Below are 20442 nucleotides of genomic sequence, written 5' to 3'. Positions count from 1 at the left end.
GTAATGTTTGAGAAGTGTAACAAACTAGCTTCCATGCGCATTGTATCTCAGCAAGACATTGAAAATTAAAAACCTGAAATCACTGAAATAATGAGGTTTTTACAGCTACGGAGCTGACAGGCTTCAATCACCATTGCAATTGAAATTTTCTGCACCTGCTACTGCTTGTTATGCAGTGATATGTGGAGGTGGGTAAAGGGTAGAACTTGAGTCAAAGATAAAGTTGGTCCTGGTTACATATGATTCCAATACAAGAGTTGTTCAATTCAGTCAATTTTTTTTTACTTTTTACTAGTTAAAGTACTGGAGTACTTGATATTAAAAATACTTAATTATTCAAAAGAGCATTTTCACATCATTGTATTGTTGCCACACAGCATTTACGGAAGCTAATGTCAGAGCCTCTGAAACAGCCCACGGAATTCACTGACTTGCTTGTATAGCCTATAGAATAGACAACTTGTGCAATATACTACAAACTCTATATAAACAATTCAGTGGCGAAAAAGAGAGCCACTCATTTTCATTTACTTTAAGACCACCCACCCCATCTACATCCAACAGCATTTTAGAATTGCATATAAACATTGCATTTTAGAAAAGAAAATTCATCTGCTGACTTCAAAGCTATGCTTCAAAGTATTGAGTAATAAGAACATTCATGGAAATGTCCCAAGCGGGCAGGAAACCCGCAAACCTTACTACGCTGCTCAAATTGTAATTCGTTCGCATCCCGACGGTGACGCGTTTCCTTACCAATAGGAGCACCGGAGCCCCATCGCTTCTCTTTCACTTCATCCTGATTGGCTAAGAACAGTGACGTCTCCAAAAGGCTATTTATTTCAACGGATGTTGCCTGTTGGCTCACTTCCTAGACAAAGGCCAATTGTGTTCGGGTCGTATTACTTAAATTAATAAATATTAAACATTGTCATTAAAGGTAGATGGAGTCTGATTAAAGACGCATCCACTCCATTAAAATACAGGTAACGGTTTATGTTATTTTTCATATTAGAAATTGGCTACGTATTGAATGGATAGCTAGCTGGTTCGCTGTCCGGCCGCATGATAGAAAAAGACACCGGCCCTTCATTGTAAGATACGGACCGCCTGTTGTCGAAAAAAAGACTAAATAAACGACTCGTTAATTTATGAAATAAGTTGTAATCAATTAAGTCTGGTGTCGTTTTCCTGTTTATAAAGCCTTGCTAAAAGTGACTTCTTACTGGTAAACGTTTGGTGCGGTACAGTACGCGGTGTTCTTTCTGTTTCATTTCGATTTTGTTTTGTCGTCGAACAGTTTAAATTTACGCGTAACCCGGGTATTTTACCTCATACTTTTGTTTTACTTGCTTTGAAGAGAAGTATATTCTAAATACTTTAAAAGGAGATTTAGAGCTGGAGTAGAGTGGGAAGGCCAAAGTGAAACCACTGGAGTCCCTGCTGGAGGTACCGAGCGAGTTTATCTTGCTGGCTCATTTTGTGGCCCATGCTGGGAGCTAACCTAAACCTTAATAAAGGGGCGTAGTGATCAAGTGTCGGCTGGGGTCCTACTAAGTCAGCATTTATAATCAGTGTCTTTTTTTTTATTCCTTGCGTATGTGACAAATTTATAGGGAAATCGGTATAGTGATGAAAATTTCACTGGGTTTCATAATTTCCCCAGTTGCAAAGCTTGTCATTTGTTGGCTGTTCTAGCTGAATATCAGATTTTGTATGCCGTCTTTTTAATACAGTACATCAGTATATTGAATGTCTTATCTGATCTAAGGCTTTAGGCTTGCCTTTGAATTTGCATGGCTGATTTCAAGTGTGGCTTGGGTTTATGTAGCCTGACTAGTCTGCAGTTGTTCATCCTGCGTGCCTTTGCGTTTGAGCCATTATTAACATCTCTGCGTACTGTTCTGAATTTGGCCTCCTTACTTGCCACCAGTCTGCGTAATTGTATCATTTTGCCGGTGTTATTACTTTGAGTGTTGCGAATGCATTTCTCACAGAACTGAGATGTGTGCCAGGCAGTATGCGCTTCCTTAAGGGTGACCATCTATATTGCCAAGCCAAGGCGGTTGGAAAGTCCCTGTAGGAATTCTGCTGGACATCATCTGCGGTACCCAGGCACTGCTGTCTACTTTACATGCATTTTTCCTGAATGTGTATTATTTCATGTCTTTGCAGGGACTTTTCATCTAGTGACACCAATGCTAAGAGTTTGTGGTGCTGAGGTTTTATGACCAGGTCAGTTTACTGTAACTTTTTTTTGGCATCATGAGCACAGTAAGTACTGCACTCCTCTCTACTGTGAGTTCATGAGCCGTCCTTCCTCCCTGACAGTGTGCTCTTCTGCCCGCTCGTTACAAGCCTTGCTGTGTGTTGCTAATGTGTTTGCAGCTTACATAAAGGTGCTCAGTTTCCAGTATTATAGGAAAATGACGGGCATGTCGTAATTCTGTGGTTCACGTGTGTATTGAACCATCGCCGGCGTAATGAATGGTTCCGTAATATACCGTGTACTGTCACACCCTGTGCATGTACGTGTGTGATGTCTGTTCTTTGCTTGCATTCCTTGCACAATGTGGTGTTCCTCATAGTAAAATGTTTATTCTTAAAGTGCATGCTATTTATATACACTGAATTGCGTGACCTCCCCTGCAGACTATCCTGTGTATTTGTGCCCCCTCCCCCCAGAGCCAGAGACGGCGACGCTGCCCAGCCCTCACTCAGCCCAGACGCTCAGCCAAGAGGGGCTTGTACTCTGACAGGCTGGCCCACATGGCTGCAGAGTGCATCGAGGTGGAGGGGACCCAGGTGGAAAGTGAGTGGATCCCCTGTGCGCAAGGAACAGTTGTCCCTAAAATGAGAGCCACCAGGAGCTGGGAGGGAGCAAAAACATGGGCCGCCTTGGTGGGTGGGGGGTTAGGAAACCCCCTGCCATTTAGTTTTTTGTTTTCGTTACCATTTATTGGCCTCAGTTTTAGATTAGCAATGAAGTGTGATTTAAAAGTTAATGTATTTTGATTTTATTAATCCCTATGAAATGAACCTGAGCTGTGCTCTTCCTGCGTTATTTTAGTGCCCACTCTTGTGCCCAGCTGCATGCTGAGTGAGGTTCCCTACCGTATATATATATATATATATGCCTGCACTGTGGGGGTGAATGATGGCCTTCTGACCAGAAGGCATACAGACGAGGCCCGTGGAGATGACTGTGCATTTATGCATGTCTGTCTGGCTCCTCTGCAGGTGAGGAGGTGGTGGATCTCACATGTGAGAGCACAGAGGCCGCTGTAGTGGACCTCACCAACTCGGACTCTGTGCTGGTCAGTCTCTTGTGCTGCTGAGGCTCATGGGTTTCTTTAAATAATCATTCATGAGTTGGGAGGGGTGCTTGGAAGGTCGGTAGTCAGTCCCTTAGTGATTATATGTGATTATAGTGGTTTGTGTGCTTGTTTCCATGTGTGAATTTTATTACATTTTTAAACTGAAACTCACTGTATAGTTTATGATCTCCGGGAGGGTTTTTCTACCAAGGAGAACACTGACTTGGATTATGGTTGCTGAATTGAATTCAGTAAAGTTTCAGCAGTTGTGTATAAATTTTCCCCGCCTTCCCTCTAATTTTGGTAAGAGTTTCTTTGTGTTTTCTCGTTTCTCGGTTTCCTTGCCTGGTTGTTGCTGTTCATTACCCAGATTGTAGACGAGGGTAAGTGTTCACTTTCTATACTATCACGGTCACCGCTGTCCCTACGCATTTCCGCCTGTAGAGCAGTCGTGATCCCCAGACCTGCAAAACCTGCTTCGGCAGTCACACCGTTAATGATGTGTAACTTGTCGGTGGAAACAGTTTCATGATTCAGTTTTTAAATTTATTTGTGTGTTCCCTTTGGTTTTTCTCTGTAGAGTGGATATGTATATCGATAGGACTGTTTGTATTACATTATGACTGTTACTGTATCTGTGCTGTGGATGTTGCTTTATGCCTGGGTGTGTGTGCGTTGTAGCATGGAACCACATAGCTGTCACACTCCTGTGGTTGAGCTCGCGAGGCTGTAGCGGGGGAGCCACTGAATCATGTGGTGACGCTCGGCTGAATCACTGTTCCAGGCCAGACGCCTAAACGCGGGGCGGGTGCCGAGAGTTACGTACTGAGCAGCGATGAAGAGGAGGGCCAGTCTGCAGGGGGTGCGGCTTTCCTCGCTCACCTGGAGGCCAACAGCCGGGCCAGGTACCGAGCGCCAGCCAGCCAGGCCACGAAGCGCAAGTGGCATGCATCTGACACCCGGTTCCTGTTCTGCAGGTCGATTCCAGGCATGATCAGCTGCCCCATCTGCATGGACACCTACGCGGAGGTCAGCCTGCTGGCTGTTTGACTGGCATTTTAATCTTCATCTTGACTCATGAGGAGTTTGTATTTCTGCAAGTGTTTTAGTCCGAGGAAGTCTGAGCTCAGTTTGACTTCTTTTAAGATGGACTGTGTCGTGTATTTACATTAGCACACAATCTGAAATAGGACTTTGCTGTTCCGCAGTTTATTATGATTAATTCTGTACTTCACATCAGGAACGATAGATGGTGGTTAATGTCATTAAAATTAACGATTTGGTGTAGCTTTACAACTACTGATGTTACCGTCTAAATTTTATTTTAAAAAGTGAATTTGCGCACCCCAACCTGCACGTGGATGTGGAGCAGCTAATGCGCATGGGGCTCTCCCCCAACTCGCCGCACACATGCTAATGTATAGCGGGAGCGAAGGCTAGCGCACATGCTATGGTATGGCGGGAGTGAAGGCTAGCGCACATGCTAAGGTATGGCGGGAGTGAAGGCTAGCGCACATGCTAATGAATGGCGGGAGTGAAGGCTAGCGCACATGCTAATGTATGGCGGGAGTGAAGGCTAGCGCACATGCTAATGTATGGCGGGAGCGAAGGCTAGCGCACATGCTAAGGTATGGCGGGAGTGAAGGCTAGCGCACATGCTAATGTATGGCGGGAGCGAAGGCTAGCGCACATGCTAATGTATGGCGGGAGCGAAGGCTAGCGCACATGCTAATGTATGGCGGGAGCGAAGGCTAGCGCACATGCTAATGAATGGCGGGAGCGAAGGCTAGCGCACATGCTAATGTATGGCGGGAGCGAAGGCTAGCGCACATGCTAATGTATGGCGGGAGTGAAGGCTAGCGCACATGCTAATGTATGGCGGGAGTGAAGGCTAGCGCACATGCTAATGTATGGCGGGAGTGAAGGCTAGCGCACATGCTAATGAATGGCGGGAGTGAAGGCTAGCGCACATGCTAATGTATGGCGGGAGTGAAGGCTAGCGCACATGCTAATGTATGGCGGGAGTGAAGGCTAGCGCACATGCTAATGTATGGCGGGAGTGAAGGCTAGCGCACATGCTAATGTATGGCGGGAGTGAAGGCTAGCGCACATGCTAATGTATGGCGGGAGCGAAGGCTAGCACACAGGATTCTACTGCTCTTTGCAAAGAGACGAGTCAAGAAATACGAGTCGTCCGACCTGCTCTGCACCGTGCTTCCTCACCCCCATTGTTTCATTCCTAGATCCCCACTCTAGCTGTAGCTTTTATATAACCTCTTGTAGCTGGGTCCATATAGATAAAGGTAAGTGGACAGTTGATGGCAGTGAATGTCCTGGAGGTGTGTGTGTGTGTGAAGTCGCTAATGCTGTTCAGTCATAGTTTGACTCTGCGCTCATCCTGCAGATCGTGGGGAGTGGAAGGCTCGTCGTCTCGACCCGGTGTGGTCACCTCTTCTGCAGCGTCTGCCTCCGAGACTGTCTGGCCAAGTCGCACACCTGTCCAACCTGCAGGAAGAAACTAACAAGCAAGCAGTACCACCCTATATACATCTGAGGCGGCCTTCTGTCCACGCCAGTCTCTCCTGGAGGTGCCAATGGTGTACAGGGTCTGCAGCAGCGTTTTCATCGGACCCGCATCCGCTCTGGCTGCAGGCCTGCATGTGACTGACTCTGTGTGCAAGGGACAAATCGGCACTTATCTGTGTTTCAGGAAGACCCCCCTCCCCCTCGGCCTCGAACCCCGGGGCCTGTGTGGCTGTTGCAGTTATTCATAGCAGTATGAGATCACAAACCACCAAGAGGGTAAACCTCCCATAACATGCAGCTTGTTGTGCGTACATTTATGCGATCCATGCAAAGGGGGCCCAGTTTCGCTCAGGAATCTCAGCTGGCGCCAAAGACTCAAGGGAGAGCTGTGGGGGGTGTGAGACGGCGCCCCCTCGTGGACATGCTGTTGGTGTTGCAATATTCTTAGCTGTTAATGTTTGTATTTAATACTAAATAATTACATAGGACTTTTGAATAATTTTTTTTGTATTAAACAGTTGAATAACTGTAGTCTGGACAAGGGTAAGACCACCCCTCCCCCCAAAAAAAGGAAAAACACTTCTGAAAATGAAAGTGTGTGTTTTACCCTTTTGAAAAATTAAAATACCACAGAGGAAGGAACACTGTTTGACAAGTAGTGAGTAAAACTCGCTTCTGAAAAGCTTCCTGTCTGTATCCCGTTTGTTATAATTTTTTTTTAATTAAAGTTGGGGGCTATTAGGTGTTATCAGTGCAGCGGTTGCTGAACTACACTGTATGGCCTTAAAGTCAGCTCTGTAAAACTGCCCTAACTTTGGAGTTTGCTGGGGATGCATAGTCAGATGTGGGTATATTTTTTGGTTTTCCTTGATTTAAACTCGCTGAAAGATCGCTTTGGTTTATTTTTTTTGTGTTTTCTGAATGTAATACCAACCTGGCACGTTTTGCCAGCGTCTTTGAATATTAAAGTTGTCCAAGTAGTCTAGTTTTTTGCTCTTTTGTGGGTCTCCTGTCCAGATATCTGAGGTGAACTGTTATCTTTGCATTTCCCTGTATGTTATCGCCTTGTAATGGATGAGTGTCCCGGGCCGTGTGTATCCTGGGATAGCTGCTGGGTTCACTGTTCCCCTTAACCTGGATCAGTGACTATGAAACATGGTTGGAACAAAACATTCCACGGCCACCTGTAAATTTTGCGTGCATGATATGTACACCTTTGGTCCTCTAACCTTTTCTTTGGAGGACTCCCCCCTCCTCCCTCAACAATGTCTCGCGACCCCTTTCTTTTCCGACACACTGATCCAACAGCAGACACTGAACAATTCTTCCCCAGGCTCCAAATTCAATCAGCGACACACATCCAATGTCTTAAGGGCGGTACCCCATGATATAATTTGCCAAAAGTTTGCAAACGATAAAATTTCTAGAGACGTGGCGGGGGGTGCCGACGAAAAAGGAAGATTTCTTTTTACAATATTCAGTAAATCATCTCGTGTTCGGTCCTAGTGCGACTCGGCTTACGAGCCACGGATCCACGCAAATACATAACAGGCTATTTTCGGCCGGTGATTAAGCAGCGTCACATGATGCGGGTCTTGTCACGTGACCGCCGACGGGAGGCCCCGCCCCCCCGGTCATGCTTTTGCCGGAGCTCCGCTGCGCTCCGGCAGCCCGGCGATTCCGCCGCACTGACAGGCAGCCTACACCCTCGGCCTGAGCTCCGTCACATCGCCTTCGACATGAAGCGCCCTTCGCTGGCGGCTTTCTCGGCGGCCGCCGCCGCCTGCTTGCTGGGTGAGTAAATGCAGAGAAAGGGGGAGGTAGGTCAGTGTTTATGTGTATGTGGCGGTCAAGCGGTTTAAATGGCACAGATTCTACCGCCACATTTGGAATTATTCAGAATTAAGATTAAATACCACGTACGAGATTGGATTAAACGAAACAGCAGTAGAGAAATGTGTATGACTAGGAATACACTTTGGTACATGGGGACAAAGCAAACTTAAGGCGAGTCGCATGAGGTGAAGTGATGTACAAAGTAATACAGGGACAGCTGAAAATATTTGTGAATATTTATTCGCTTTTTAGCCAGTAGTCATTTCTAAATGGGATGTATACTGAAGTAAATGCAATACATATAATTTATATTAAATCTAGCGGTTTTTATTTGTTGCAAGGGGCTTGGAATATGTAGAGAAAATGTATTAAATAACTCTAATGTTTGAAACATATATGAAGTGTTTATATCAAGGGACCCTGGATACATGATTTCAGTAATCATACCTGAGTTCCCTGACCCCCACCCCGTCAAACACTGCATCGGATTTACAAAAGTAGTACATCATCTACCTTTAGACTTCACCCTACTTTTTATACCGGCCACATGGGCATTATTTCCTTCGGCTGGTTCACCTTGACTGTCTTCTAGGTATTTATGTACGTGTAGCCGGAGATTTGAGAACACAGTCAGTACGTTTGCGCCCTGACCCCCGTGATCGCCAGCCCGATGGTCACCAGATCTTTGCTGAGATAACGTAGGTGGAGGGACCTTCTAACCTGACAGCTTGCAGGGAGACAGGCAGTACGACGTACTGTGGGATTGATTTTTTTTTGGGTTCAGATTGAATCGATCTGTTAGTGTCTGAGTGTTTATTGCAGAATGCAATCAAAGTAAAAAAGAATGTTTCCCGGCTAATATTTAGCTACGATCTTGATAATATCAACCAGAAGTACTCTAGTTTTTAAAACCATTCAACTATTTTTTCGTCTTTATCTCTCAGTGTAATTGTAGCACAGACTCCAAGGTTTACTCAAGATAGAGCATAGAAATACCTAGTCCTGTAAGCGCTTTAGGAGTTTGGGGAACTACTCCAGGCAGCTTCGGACGCTAACCACCAGGCAACATGTGACCGTCATGAATAACCAGATTCCATTGCGAGGGTGTTTCTCCTGAAAGAATGCACTGCGGGGACATGATAATCCGATTACTCTAGCAGCCCTGCCCGCTGCCACACGGCGGCTCTGTCGCTGTTTGTGCTCCCTGGGGACTGGTTTCTGAAGTATTTCTTCACAGACCTGGTCCTAATCGGGTTTTGGATTTAATCCACTGTGCAGGCATGTTTACACCTACTTTCACGCAGATGTTTTCAGGCTGATGGATGTCTGATTTAAAAAATACATATATATTTACGGATCCTATTTCTGTCTTTGATGGGCACGTGTTTGCTTCATAAATGGCTCAGCATAATTCTCTGGGATCTAAGGTTTCTGTTTAGCTTGTTTGTATTCCCACTGGTTTTTGGATAGTTACACTTCGTGGCTTATCTGACATTTTAGTGTAACACTTACGACAGCTGGATAGTTTACTGGTGTAAAGTATGTGAGGTATGTTAGGTGCTGTGAGGTACGTTGGGTACTGTGAGGTACGTTAGGTGCTGTGAGGTATGTTGGGTGCTGTGAGGTACGTTGGGTGCTGTGAGGTACGTTGGGTGCTGTGAGGTACGGTAGGTGCTGTGAGATATGGTAGGTGCTGTGTGTCTGGGCCCTTTTGAGGACTTTGGAACAAAACAACCTTAAGGTTACACATTTTTAATCTTATCCACTGTGGCACATGATGATTAGTCAACACCCACGTTAGTCTTATTCTAATCACATGCAAATGTTTCTCTGCATCAGTATCAGTGCTGTGATATTTGAGGAAGTTCTTGTCTATCTCTGGGTCTTTCCGCGGTGTTCCCCTTAGGCTTAACACAGTCTCACTTCTGCTTTGGCAGCCTCAGCACCAGGTGTGTGGCGGCTTGTTAAGTCGGCCAGATCAAACACAGAGGCTGAAAACCACAAACTCCGCTCGGGAAAATCAGAACAAACAACGAAGGTGTAAAGTCAAGAAGGGCCAAAAGTATAGATAATCAGATGATGCATCCGAGGATATGGTTCTGGAAAACAAAGCCCTTGATGTGTGTCGTGTTCATTCAGAATGATAAATGGGATGGATGGATGGATGGTGTTATTCCTGTCCATCCCGAAGCTGCCATCCAGACTGACTCCATACACATGAGACTGAATGGTTGCTTTCCTGCCTGTGGTTACACTAGTAAGAGTCACCATTCTCATTGCCGAAGGAGAGAGACGCAGAGAAGCGACCCGCAGAAAACGCACATAACCGCAGTGGAACAGCCTGCTTCCTCAGACCCAAATCTGTCCCAGAATGCTCCCCTCCCGTGGTCCATTAGAGCTCATTAGTCTGGGAAAGGGGCTTAAGTCATAAGCAGCAAAACCAAAAATCTGCTTGGTGTGTTTCTCTCGGCGCTGAGGACAACCAACAAAAGAGCAGGACTGAGGACTTTTTGTTAATTCCTGTTGTTGAGGGAAATTTGCCGTGAACAAAGGTCCACATTCAGACATCCAGAAGAGGATGTTCTGCAGCAGGCAGATCTTCTGTATATTTCTGCTTCTACTCCATATTGTTATGACCTATAGTTGTTATGAGTTATTTTTTTTTCTCCTAATGTTTAGGATCCTCTGATAAAACCACAAGCTACTGGGAATTTCCTCACAGACACAGCTTACCTTTCATTTGATTTATTTAGGAGATGCTTTTTCCCAGAGTGATGTACATGTGTGAGAAAGCAGAGTGAGACTGCTGGGGATCTGAACTGCTGACCTTCTGCTCACGCGCACACCATCCTAACCTGCTGAGCCACGCATCCCCCACTCGCCTTTTATTTATCTGAGGAAACCTGCATTGTTTCTATCATCAGACTGCCTACATTCTCTCTCTCTCTCTCTCTCTCAGGTTTGGTAGCGAGTCAGACCACCGTCAGTCCGGCTGTGACCGACACCACCGCCAGTGAGAATGCGACGGTGGCCGCGTCCTCTCTGCTCAGCGCCATGCCCTTGGACTGCTCCACCGTCAACACCTCCGCCTGCGCCGCCTGCGCCGCCGGGTCCTACGCCGATAACGGTAGGGCCCGTGTCGCCTGTGTGCCGTCGCCTCCGCCTGTACGGTTCGCACCACCGGCTGACGGGTTATGCTCTCGGGGCTCGCAGACACGCTGCAGTGTTCCTGCTGCTCGGAGCCTGGGCTCTGCGTGACTCAGGGGGCGTGTCTGCCATGTGCCAAAGGCCAGTACCAACCCCTCCCCGGACAGACCCGCTGTGTGCCCTGTGCAAGGGGCTCTTTCAGCAAGTAAGTATTGTGCATTCCCACCGACCGCATACACACAGTGCATACATATGCACACACACCCTTTCGCGACTGAGTACAACCTCCCTAGCGCCCTCTTGTGTTTGTATACACAAACAGACGCCCAGCAACTTTAATCTTTGTCTTCCCCTGGCTCTGTTATATACTGTGTGCGTACACACACATGCAGACACAGACACATATAATATCGCATTTCATGTTTTGCAGTCTCATAAAGTTCTGACTGTGAGTTCGGTTCCTCCCCAGCTCCAGGCTTGGGGAGTTAGCTCACCTTCCTTGTCTAAGAACTGATCTCCTAAAACGACTAACTTCCCCCCTTTCTGCACTGGGACTGTAATGCTGTAACCAAAAATCTATCACTACACATTTGTAATACTGTAGTCAAAACCATATTCTTGTTCATAAGACTCATTGCTCTTTTACAAAACTATTTTTAAACCATATTTCTATATATTTTTTTTCTGTCTGTGTCCTGTATCCATGTCTCAATATGTTGTGTTAAGATCAGTATTTATAAGTTTTTCATGTTTGTATTCTGCTTACCACTGTTTTCTTGCACTGTGACTGAGGCTGTAATTTCATCTCAGCCTGTGACCCACGGATCAGCAATATCAATACTTTGCCTTTGGATTCTTCTCACAGTCCAAAAGCATTCAGCTTGGCTGGATTGGAGACTCTGAACTGCCTGGTGTGTATGTGTATGTGTGTGTGTGTATGTGTGTGTGGGTTTGGTGTGGACTGTAATACTGTCTAGAGAAGCCCCCCCTCCTGCCTTGCACTTCCTGGTATGAGCTTCAGGCTCCCCACCTGTGCTGGATGGGTGTTATGGACCATGGCAGGGTGCTCTAGCCCGTGTGAGCTGACGAGACCTCTGCCCTCTCCCATCAGCGCTACAGGCAGCCTCGTGTGCCAGGCCTGCCCTCCTGGCTCCTACAGCAACCAGAGCGGCTCCGATTCCTGCGCCAGCTGCTCCCCAGGTAGGAAGGGGTCCGCAAAAGGGGGGCGTGGCCCAGCCCGAATCGAGCGCGGCGCGCTAATGGAGCGTCTCTCCGTCCGCACAGGTTTCTACGCCTCGCAGAGGAACGCCTCGTCATGTGATCCCTGTTCGCTGGGAACATTCTGCAAGTGAGTCAGTAATTCAGCGTAGGGTGACCAGATGTGGCGTTTGATAGGCGATACCTACACCTACATCTTTTAACTATAGCTAATGTAAGGCACCGAATTTAGAATTGTATATTTGTATAATATCATCTGTGTTTTGAGATTTTACCTTTTCAGGTTTTACTTGTTTTTTGTTTATTAATAGTTTTATTTATTTACTTGCTTAGATATTTTGCTTATTTTACTATAGGTGGTATTAGAGCTGTAGGTAGGGTGACTGATAGGTTGGTCTGCTGATGTCACTTCCTGTCTGTGTCAGTCATGAAGGATTCATTGATGACCACTGAAGGTCTTGCCTGAAGACTCCGCTGATCCTTCACCTTCAGCGTCCTGCCTTCACGCTTCCTCCCTCCTTTATCTTTCAGTTCCTCCAGATGTGCCCAGTGCCAGATGTGCCCCGCCGGAATGGAGTCCCTGCACATCGCTGCCAAAGAATGCACACCCTGTCGCCCAGGTAACCTTTCCTGGTTGGCCAATCAGGAACATGGCCTCTTGCTGTACTTCAGTGGTCAGTCTGCATAGGATGGGCCGGCTTTCCTCTAATAGCAGCTCGTTAACATTGATAAAGCCAACTTATGACGTTCACCTGGTGTGGACTGAAGTAAACTGAGCCAAAGAGGTTGGCAAATTTGGTGTAACTCGATTCCGCCACCTTGCCCCCCTGGACAGGTATGCATAAGGGGCCTGACCAGGGCTTGTGCCAGATCTGCAAAAGTGGCTACTTCCAGATCCACTGGGGACAGGAGATTTGTGAAATCTGCCCCGAGAACAACTACTGCCCTGTAAGTTCCTCCCTCTCCGAATCACTCCCCTATCTCACCCCGCTGAGCACAGGCCTCCGGCGCAGAGTGACACCTCCCTCTCCGAATCACTCCCCTATCTCACCCTGCTGAGTGCAGGCCTCTGGTTTTAGATTACTTCATGAGTCCATATCAAAAATATTTTTCTCCCATTTTCCAATACAACATACCCTGTAAGAGCCAGTATTAGAATGACAGGATAATTAAGAATTTTGTTGAGATTTTATTACTTTCATACACTACAGTCTTTGATCTACATTGTTGTTTTCACGCATGTTTTTCTTCTTAAGTGTGAATTGTTTGAAATGTTGAGTAAGTAAACCTGCATGTGTGTGTGTGTGTGTGTGTGTGTGTGTGTGTCTCAGCCTTTAATGCACCCTCCACAGCCCTGAACTCCTCAGAATAGTCACATCTCCATTTACCCCTTGCACAAGGCCCTTGACCTCCTGAAACACCCCAGGGTGCCCAGTCCCCGAACTCTGTGTATGAGGGACATGTCATTTTACGGAGGTAGCATGCTGCTGTGTGAATGAGCTGAGTCGCCGCTCTGTGTTTGTGTACAGAGCCCGGACGTGAACCCGATCCAGTGTCCCAGTGACGCCTTCTGCCCTCAGGGCAGCACAGCCCCTGGCTACTGCATGGAGACCTTCTTCCGGAAATCAGGGAACACGTGTCAGCTAGCACCGGTCACCATTGCCCTGCTGGTCGTGGCAGGCGGCAGTAAGTATGGTGTGGGGGGAGGGGGCATCCTGTCATCAGTGCTCTGCTGATCATTGGAGGGGGAAGGGAGTAGGGGAGTCCTGCCCCGTCACACTGCAGAATGCCGAGTAACATGCAGCGTATCCCCTGCCCTCTCTCCATCAGTGGTCCTCCTCTGCGCCATCCTGCTGGGGGTCCGGAGGAGACGGGATGCCGACGGGGAGCTGAGCGTGTCGCGGGCCCCGCTGCTGCATAAGGAGCGTTCCAGTCGCTTCTACGGCGCGGAACCGGTGTACGCTGGCTGGTGATGCCCCGCCCCCTCTTGCTGGATGTAGAGGGGGCTGCCCCTCACCGCTTGGGGGAGGGAACCCCCATCAGGTGACATCAGGTGTAGTGAGAAGTGAGCATCAGCAGGCATACAGGACCAGTTGAAGGAACAGCTCGGTGCTGCCCCCTATGGGTGCTGGCGTGTTCCTGCTCTCCACTTGTGTTACTCTATGCATTCTTGGCCACCTGATATCGACCTTTTTGTTGCATGTGTAATGTCCTTCTTATTCAACATTTTAATGTAAATTGACTTTTACTTCGTTGTGCTTGTTGAGGTATTGTGTTATTTTTGGTACAAGTGGCCCAGTCAGGGGAATTTTGTTTACTTAAGAACGCTGTAAAGTTATAAAGTTTTATGTTGTACGTTTTGCACTGATTGTCAAGGTAAACCTTGCTGTCGATGGTACACAAATATGGAAAGAACAGCTACTTTGGAAGAGCTTGGACAGCTGGGTCTGAATTTTAATCCTGGCCTTTTCTCTGTTTCATAACCCAAGTTATACCTGCCACGTTTGTGGTCAGGTCTTTTATACGTCGTGAGCACGTTGTCTGTTAAGCTAAATCTGAGTACAAACCAGCCATCCTGTTTGGTGAAAGTTTTCCTGCAGTATTTTTGCGTGAATGTTCATGACAAATATAAATTAAAGCACCATGCTTTTGTAAAAGCTATGACTTTGATACAAGATTGTTAGATGTTTCTTAGTACACAAAAAAATGTGAACTGTACGTAAATTAAAAATTGCGCATTGAAATAATGGGTGTGCTGTTATTGACTGTGTGGAAACGCGTGAGCAGAATAGGGTCACGTGCCACTTCGTGGCTTCGATGGCCTGATGCGCTGTGATATGTCTGCTGTGGGCAGCCATCCTTCAGATCATCTCATCACTTAAAGAAACAAACTGCCTGCAGAGTGGTGGGAAGTGTGTGACTGACCCCTCCGGAATCTCTGTGGATGTCCTGCTGAGAAGAGGATGGGCGGGAATTCAGAAGACTCTTCATTCAATATTGAGAGAATATTGGGGGGTAAATGATCAAAATAATGTTTACTTGTTTCTTCACGGTTGCTGGTTCTGTTAAGTATGACAGGTAATATTATGTGTCAACTGAAAACAATGACATGGGTGACAAAACCCTATAAAATTAGGTGAAGACAGTGAGGCATCAAAAAAATGGAGAGGGTAATCCCCTACTATAAAATTTGGGGAATCCCCCTGCTATCAGATTTGGTCCATGACACGCATGTGAGATGGACAAATGGCCTCAAAAATCGTGAGTCTCGTCAGTAAACCGTGAAACTTGAGACCTAGGGGTAATACACAGAAGAATTATCTACAAGATAAGTCGACCATTAATCCCAGAGTAGGAATTTGTATCCTTTAGCTACTTCCGTAAATCTACGATGGGTTGGCACCCTGTCCTGGGCTCTTCCCTGCCTTGTGCCTGTAGATTATAGGAAAGACTCCGGACTCTTGGGACCCAGCATTGCACAAGCGGGTACAGAAAATGGATGGAATGGATACTTCAATAAATATTTTATAAGTAGGTAAAACATGTAATTTTCATGCCATGATATGCTTTAAATAGCCTTATTTGTGTAGGAATTGGGATATGATCCAGCCCCCTATCAGGAACTAGCTCAATTCTCGATTTTAAGTATAAAGCTTAATGTTACTGAGCATGTGCATGTAACACATCCTTCTCTCCAAAGTTTTAACTTTGCAACGAATTAAGTTTTTCTCCTGCTTGTTTTTACATTAAGGCACCGGCCCTAATCCATCTACTACTCCAGAGAAACATATCCGTCTAAAGCGCTACGAAATTTCGTTCTGTTTGTCCGTATTTGGCGCCGTATCACGGTGTGCTGTGTTCTGTTTGTCCCTGTGAGACGCCGTACTTCAGAGGTCAATGGCGATTTGAAACATGGCGTTTAGAATCACGAGAAGTATTCCAGGTGGGTATTAAAGTAATATCTTTAACAATTTATGACGTTAAAACACAATTTTTCTGCTGTGTATTGTAGCTCCCAGAGTATGATATATTTAATGCTTTGCATATTAAAAACTCTACTCAGTCTTGCTAAATATGATAGTTCATGGTCATATTTTGGGGCGTTCGATCGTATAACCTAAATACTAATAGTGTTGCGTTTTATGTCATATTCTAGTTTAGCCAACGTGAATATGAAACCGAGAGATTTTAGAGTATGGATAGAGAAGGATGTGTCAGTATCTTTAGTTTAGGAATATCTTTAGATGTATGTAGCTCAGTGATAGCATGATGAAATTCGGCAATCGGCATCAAACCATAGCATAATTTAAAGCTCATGCTGCTTCAAATAACAATAATAATAATAATAATAAAAACACCTTATAGTCAATGGCGGAAAAAACACAAAAATAATGTTGTGTTTGGCTGGTGGACATGCTATTAAAATGACTAGGTAGGTATTTGTACAAAGGTAAACAGTCGTAATCGACGTGCCAAAAAATATTCTTCACAAATCGGTTTTTATTTCTCTAATTCTCTGAATAATTATTCTTACAAATGTTTTAGTGGTATTTACGGGTAGAAATGTTTGAATTAGGTTAAGTTAGGGCTGGGCGATATTGCTTTAAACTAAAATCTCCAATTTTTTTTTTAACTTGGACCCAATTTCCGATTTAGATTCTTTTTTCTAAATTTATTGATATACATAAAAAACGTTACACAAATTGTACTTCCCTGTACAATGGTCAGCTGAGAGAGGTGCAACCGAGGGACTCTTAAAATAATAAGCAAAGCTTTAGAGCCATAATTGTGTTGTTACAGAATGATTATGCTGCGCATTTATTTATTTTAATGAGAAAAGTGTTCTATATTGTGCATGTAGTTATTTTGACGGTAATTAATCGTGTAACCTGTGGAATTCCCCATGTTGCTATTTGCATTTAGTTTATTCCATTATTGTGTAATAAAAGAGAATGAGCTCTTGGAAGAGTGCAGTCCGACCACGTTCTTTTAATTGTCATTTTTCTTTTTTATCCCGTGTGGTTCGTAATATAAATTAAGATAAATTTTTTCTGCAAGTATTGTGCCACTCAGTACTGCTATAAAACTGAAACTGATTTGAGCACCAAGCAGCATTTATTCTGGGTATTAATTTTGTCAGGAAGCCCAGTTTGGAACTGCTGTAGATCTGAGGTCTGATGTCTTTCTGCGAGTGAAGGACCTGCTCAGCTTTCTCATCTCTTGTGCTGTTGTCCTACTGCTCTTCAGGGTTGCTCAGACCGCTGACCCTGCTGAGACATGGGTGCAGTGTCAGCTGCCGCCCTTGTGGCCCCTCTCTGGCCTGCCGCTTTTCCACGCTCACGCTAGCGACAGGGCCTCAGAGACCGGCCTTCGTTGGCCCCGCCCCCCTGGCCACCCTGCCCAATCACAGCCTCCCTCGGTCAGGCATTCTTTACAGGTGAGGTTGTCTCTGACTGCAGGTCCTTCATCTTTGTTCCACATCAAGGGAGACTGTATGACTTTTAAGGAGGGGGGCATAAGAGAGGCCATAACTCATACGGAGGGGCCAACCTTGTAATTAGCCAATGATGTTGTTTTGAATCAGTGAGTGACAGTGGAGAAGGTGCTTCAAAGGCCAATCAGCTTTCAGTGGCTCGCCCCCTATACTCACACCTAATCCCGGTATTTAACCACCCACCGAATTCATCGAGAAGCACTCGGCATGCTGTTAGCGCACATTTAGGGATCATTTTGAGGCGAAGCTTTATTGTAGATTAATTTTTACAGTTTTTTTTTCTTTTTGTGGGGGGGGGGGGAGTTTAGTTTTCTGAGGATGCAAAGAATGACATTTTGATAAACTAACGATCCCTTGACCTTAAGGAGTGCATAAAAGATCCACTTAAATTTCCTTCAATTATGCAGTACAATACTTTTTAAGGTATTGCAGTATTTATCACTAGATTCGCACTGGTTTGCGTACAAGTAAAATGTTTACATAAGCATTTATATTTAATATTCACATTCATTTCAATTTCATCTGTGGTTTGGATGGGTATATATTTTAAACAAATTAACAAACAATACAGCTGCCAATCAGTGAAGCACATTTAATCGTCTGTTTTTCAGAGTATTTTTTGTTTACTGTGAATTATTTAAACCTGTTCACACAACATTTACTTTGTTTACACTGTGTGTACCGTCTTTGTCCCTTTGGAATTGTATGTATGTTTGTGTGCTGTATATTCTAAAAGCTCTATATTTCCCCTAGGATTAATGCAATTAGCCTTAATCTTAATTTTCACATTGAGAAGCTCTGTCTGCCAGGTTGGTTACCAAGCTGTGAGACCTTTCAGGATAGGGATTGGGAGAGGTTCCTCAGAGCTAATCCTGCTAATCTCTGTGCACTCTAGTGCTGCCCGCCTTTCCCCCAGCCTACTAGAGCAGCCGGCCCGCAGCCTCACCTACTACAGCTTGAAGAAGGGAAAGAGGAAGACGGTGAAGGCCGTGGTGAAGAGGTTTCTGCGGCTGCACTGCGGCCTGTGGCTCAGACGGAAGGTACGGCCCTGTTAGTCAGCTTCCCCTAACTGACCCATGTAAGGCGTGCCGTGGGCCTCTGTGTAGTATGCATGGTCTGTGTAAGGTGTGCCGTGGGTTGCTGTGTAGCATACGTGGTCTGTGTAGAGCGTGTCGTGGATCACTGTGTAGTATGCATGGTCCATGTAAGGCGTACCGTGGGCCACTGTGTAGTATGCATGGTCTGTGTAAGGCGTGCCGTGGGCCACTGTTTAGTATGCATGGTCTGTGTAAGGTGTGCCGTGGGCCTCTGTGTAGTATGCATGGTCCATGTAAGGCGTACCATGGGCCACTGTGTAGTATGCATGGTCTGTGTAAGGTGTGCCGTGGGCCTCTGTGTAGTATGCATGGTCTGTGTAAGGCGTGCCGTGGGCCACTGTTTAGTATGCATGGTCTGTGTAAGGCGTGCCGTGGGCCACTGTTTAGTATACTCAGCTAGATCACATCCTGTGGGAATCTGTTAGATTAGCAACACGGTGCTACTGTTCTGACTGGCATTTCGCTGGACAGGCTGGGTACAAGAAGAAGCTGTGGAAGAAGAAGTCCGTCAGGAAGAAGAGGCTCCGGGAGCACGTGTTCTGCAACGCCACACAATCGAGGATGCTCAACAAAATGACCACGTCCTTTTGGAAGAGGAGGAATTGGTACATCGACGATCCCCATCAGAAGTACCATGACCGCACCAATCTGAAGCTGTGAGGACCTCCGGGGGGAGTGCAGGCTCCAAATTGAACACCAAAGGAAATGAAAACTCGAGGGGGGAATGTATTGATAGCAAGTAGAATTATGAGGGTCCCATGTTTGACTGGGTTAATGGAAAGTTGAATACCTAGAACAGTGTTTCTCAAACTGGTCCTTGGCAGCTGAGAGGGAGCAAAAATGTGGACTGCTGGCAGAGAGCTGGGAAGGAGCAAAAACTGGGGGTGCCTAAGGACTGGAATGAGAAACACTGATCTGGAAGGTTTGTCATGGGGATTTGGAAGGTCTGAATGTCCAGCTCATTCACCTCTGTGAATAAAGTTCTCCCTTCTTCTCACTGTCAACTGTAGCATGTCTGATCTGCATTCTGGGCCAGGGACATCGAAAATAGGGGGGGGGGGGAGAGTTTGCCTTAAGTACCAGCAGCCGCCCCCCATTCTGTCACTCGGTCATCAGTTAAAATCATGTTTCATTCTCTGTGAAGCTTCAGTCTGACCTACACCCTCTATAACTTTCACTAGGTACTCAGTAATGTACAGAGATACATAAGGGTGGGGATTTGGATGTGGACAGTAGCACATGTCCTACCAATATTGTGAGTACTGTGTGTGTTTAAGGGGGTCGGGACTGATTTGGTCCCTGCTGATGTTCAAGCCAAACCTAAGCCCTTGCAGTGAACAGATATCTACTTAGGGATGAACAATATTGGAATCGCACTGAGATAATTTTGGGTTTGTGATCGCCGTTCATAATGGTGCCTTTTGCTATGTAACACAGTTCTGTCATGATACAGACTAATTAAGAGCGTATTCCTAATCTTTCATTACGAATCTGTGTGTTACTGAGGCCAATTGCCTATGCATTTAAACCACAGGGATGAAACGTACCTGATGAAGACTGTAGTCCTGCATCAGACAAAATCATCTTATACCTTATCAAATGGATCAGTTGTTTCTTTAGTTATGTTTAGCTGTGTAACTGTACTCTAAACGGTGCTCATCTTATTTTAAATATTTTTATTTTTAAATTATTCAAAAATCTCAACATGTGTACCCAATGCAATGTCACAGTGTACAGTGCACCCCAGGGCAAATTTGGTTCCCCCCCCATGTCAAACTCCTGATGCTGCCCAGTCCTGTGTTGCAAA

At 45.8% G+C, this 20442-nt stretch overlaps 3 protein-coding genes across 4 annotated transcripts; all 3 read left to right on the top strand.

Annotated features, from left to right (window-relative positions):
* The first annotated feature begins 837 nt into the window (after nt 1-837).
* Nucleotides 838-6823, top strand: LOC125720503 (E3 ubiquitin-protein ligase RNF4-like). Of its 2 annotated transcripts, none has more exons than XM_048995995.1 (8): nt 838-986; nt 2176-2235; nt 2686-2812; nt 3241-3317; nt 3688-3700; nt 4102-4222; nt 4295-4346; nt 5722-6823. In XM_048995995.1, the coding sequence occupies exons 3-8, from the start codon at nt 2770-2772 to the stop codon at nt 5869-5871; spliced, it is 456 nt and encodes a 151-aa protein (XP_048851952.1). In that variant the 5' UTR covers nt 838-986; nt 2176-2235; nt 2686-2769; the 3' UTR covers nt 5872-6823. The 2 variants fall into 2 exon arrangements, with proteins under 2 accessions (XP_048851952.1, XP_048851951.1); XM_048995994.1 differs by having other exon boundaries at nt 2176-2274.
* Nucleotides 6824-7414: 591 nt separating this feature from the next.
* Nucleotides 7415-14791, top strand: si:dkey-21a6.5 (sushi, von Willebrand factor type A, EGF and pentraxin domain-containing protein 1). The gene is made up of 9 exons (XM_048995984.1): nt 7415-7637; nt 10639-10806; nt 10893-11031; nt 11938-12026; nt 12111-12174; nt 12576-12664; nt 12880-12992; nt 13574-13730; nt 13875-14791. Exons 1-9 carry the CDS (start codon nt 7427-7429, stop codon nt 14015-14017), a joined length of 1173 nt encoding a protein of 390 aa, XP_048851941.1. The 5' UTR covers nt 7415-7426; the 3' UTR covers nt 14018-14791.
* Nucleotides 14792-15862: 1071 nt separating this feature from the next.
* On the top strand, nt 15863-19639 carry mrpl35 (mitochondrial ribosomal protein L35). Its single transcript, XM_048995993.1, has 4 exons — nt 15863-15987; nt 17292-17481; nt 18434-18578; nt 19107-19639. Exons 1-4 carry the CDS (start codon nt 15957-15959, stop codon nt 19293-19295), a joined length of 555 nt encoding a protein of 184 aa, XP_048851950.1. The 5' UTR covers nt 15863-15956; the 3' UTR covers nt 19296-19639.
* Nucleotides 19640-20442: the final 803 nt, after the last annotated feature.

Source organism: Brienomyrus brachyistius, chromosome 25 (assembly GCF_023856365.1).
Source record: "Brienomyrus brachyistius isolate T26 chromosome 25, BBRACH_0.4, whole genome shotgun sequence".
NCBI classification, from domain to species: Eukaryota; Metazoa; Chordata; class Actinopteri; order Osteoglossiformes; family Mormyridae; genus Brienomyrus; species Brienomyrus brachyistius.
This window is presented reverse-complemented; position numbering and strand designations above follow the sequence as displayed.

Coding starts and splice junctions, on each gene's coding strand:
- mrpl35 (XM_048995993.1), top strand. CDS start 15,957: ATGGCGTTTAGAATCACGAGAAGTATTCCAG. Junction 17,482..18,433: donor CGGTCAGGCATTCTTTACAG/GTGAGGTTGTCT, acceptor TGTGCACTCTAG/TGCTGCCCGCCTTTCCCCCA. Junction 18,579..19,106: donor GCCTGTGGCTCAGACGGAAG/GTACGGCCCTGT, acceptor TTCGCTGGACAG/GCTGGGTACAAGAAGAAGCT.
- si:dkey-21a6.5 (XM_048995984.1), top strand. CDS start 7,427: ATGATGCGGGTCTTGTCACGTGACCGCCGACGGGAGGCCCCGCCCCCC. Junction 12,027..12,110: donor CTGCGCCAGCTGCTCCCCAG/GTAGGAAGGGGT, acceptor CCGTCCGCACAG/GTTTCTACGCCTCGCAGAGG. Junction 12,175..12,575: donor TCGCTGGGAACATTCTGCAA/GTGAGTCAGTAA, acceptor TTTATCTTTCAG/TTCCTCCAGATGTGCCCAGT.
- LOC125720503 (XM_048995994.1), top strand. Junction 2,813..3,240: donor GGAGGGGACCCAGGTGGAAA/GTGAGTGGATCC, acceptor GCTCCTCTGCAG/GTGAGGAGGTGGTGGATCTC. Junction 4,223..4,294: donor GAGGCCAACAGCCGGGCCAG/GTACCGAGCGCC, acceptor CCTGTTCTGCAG/GTCGATTCCAGGCATGATCA.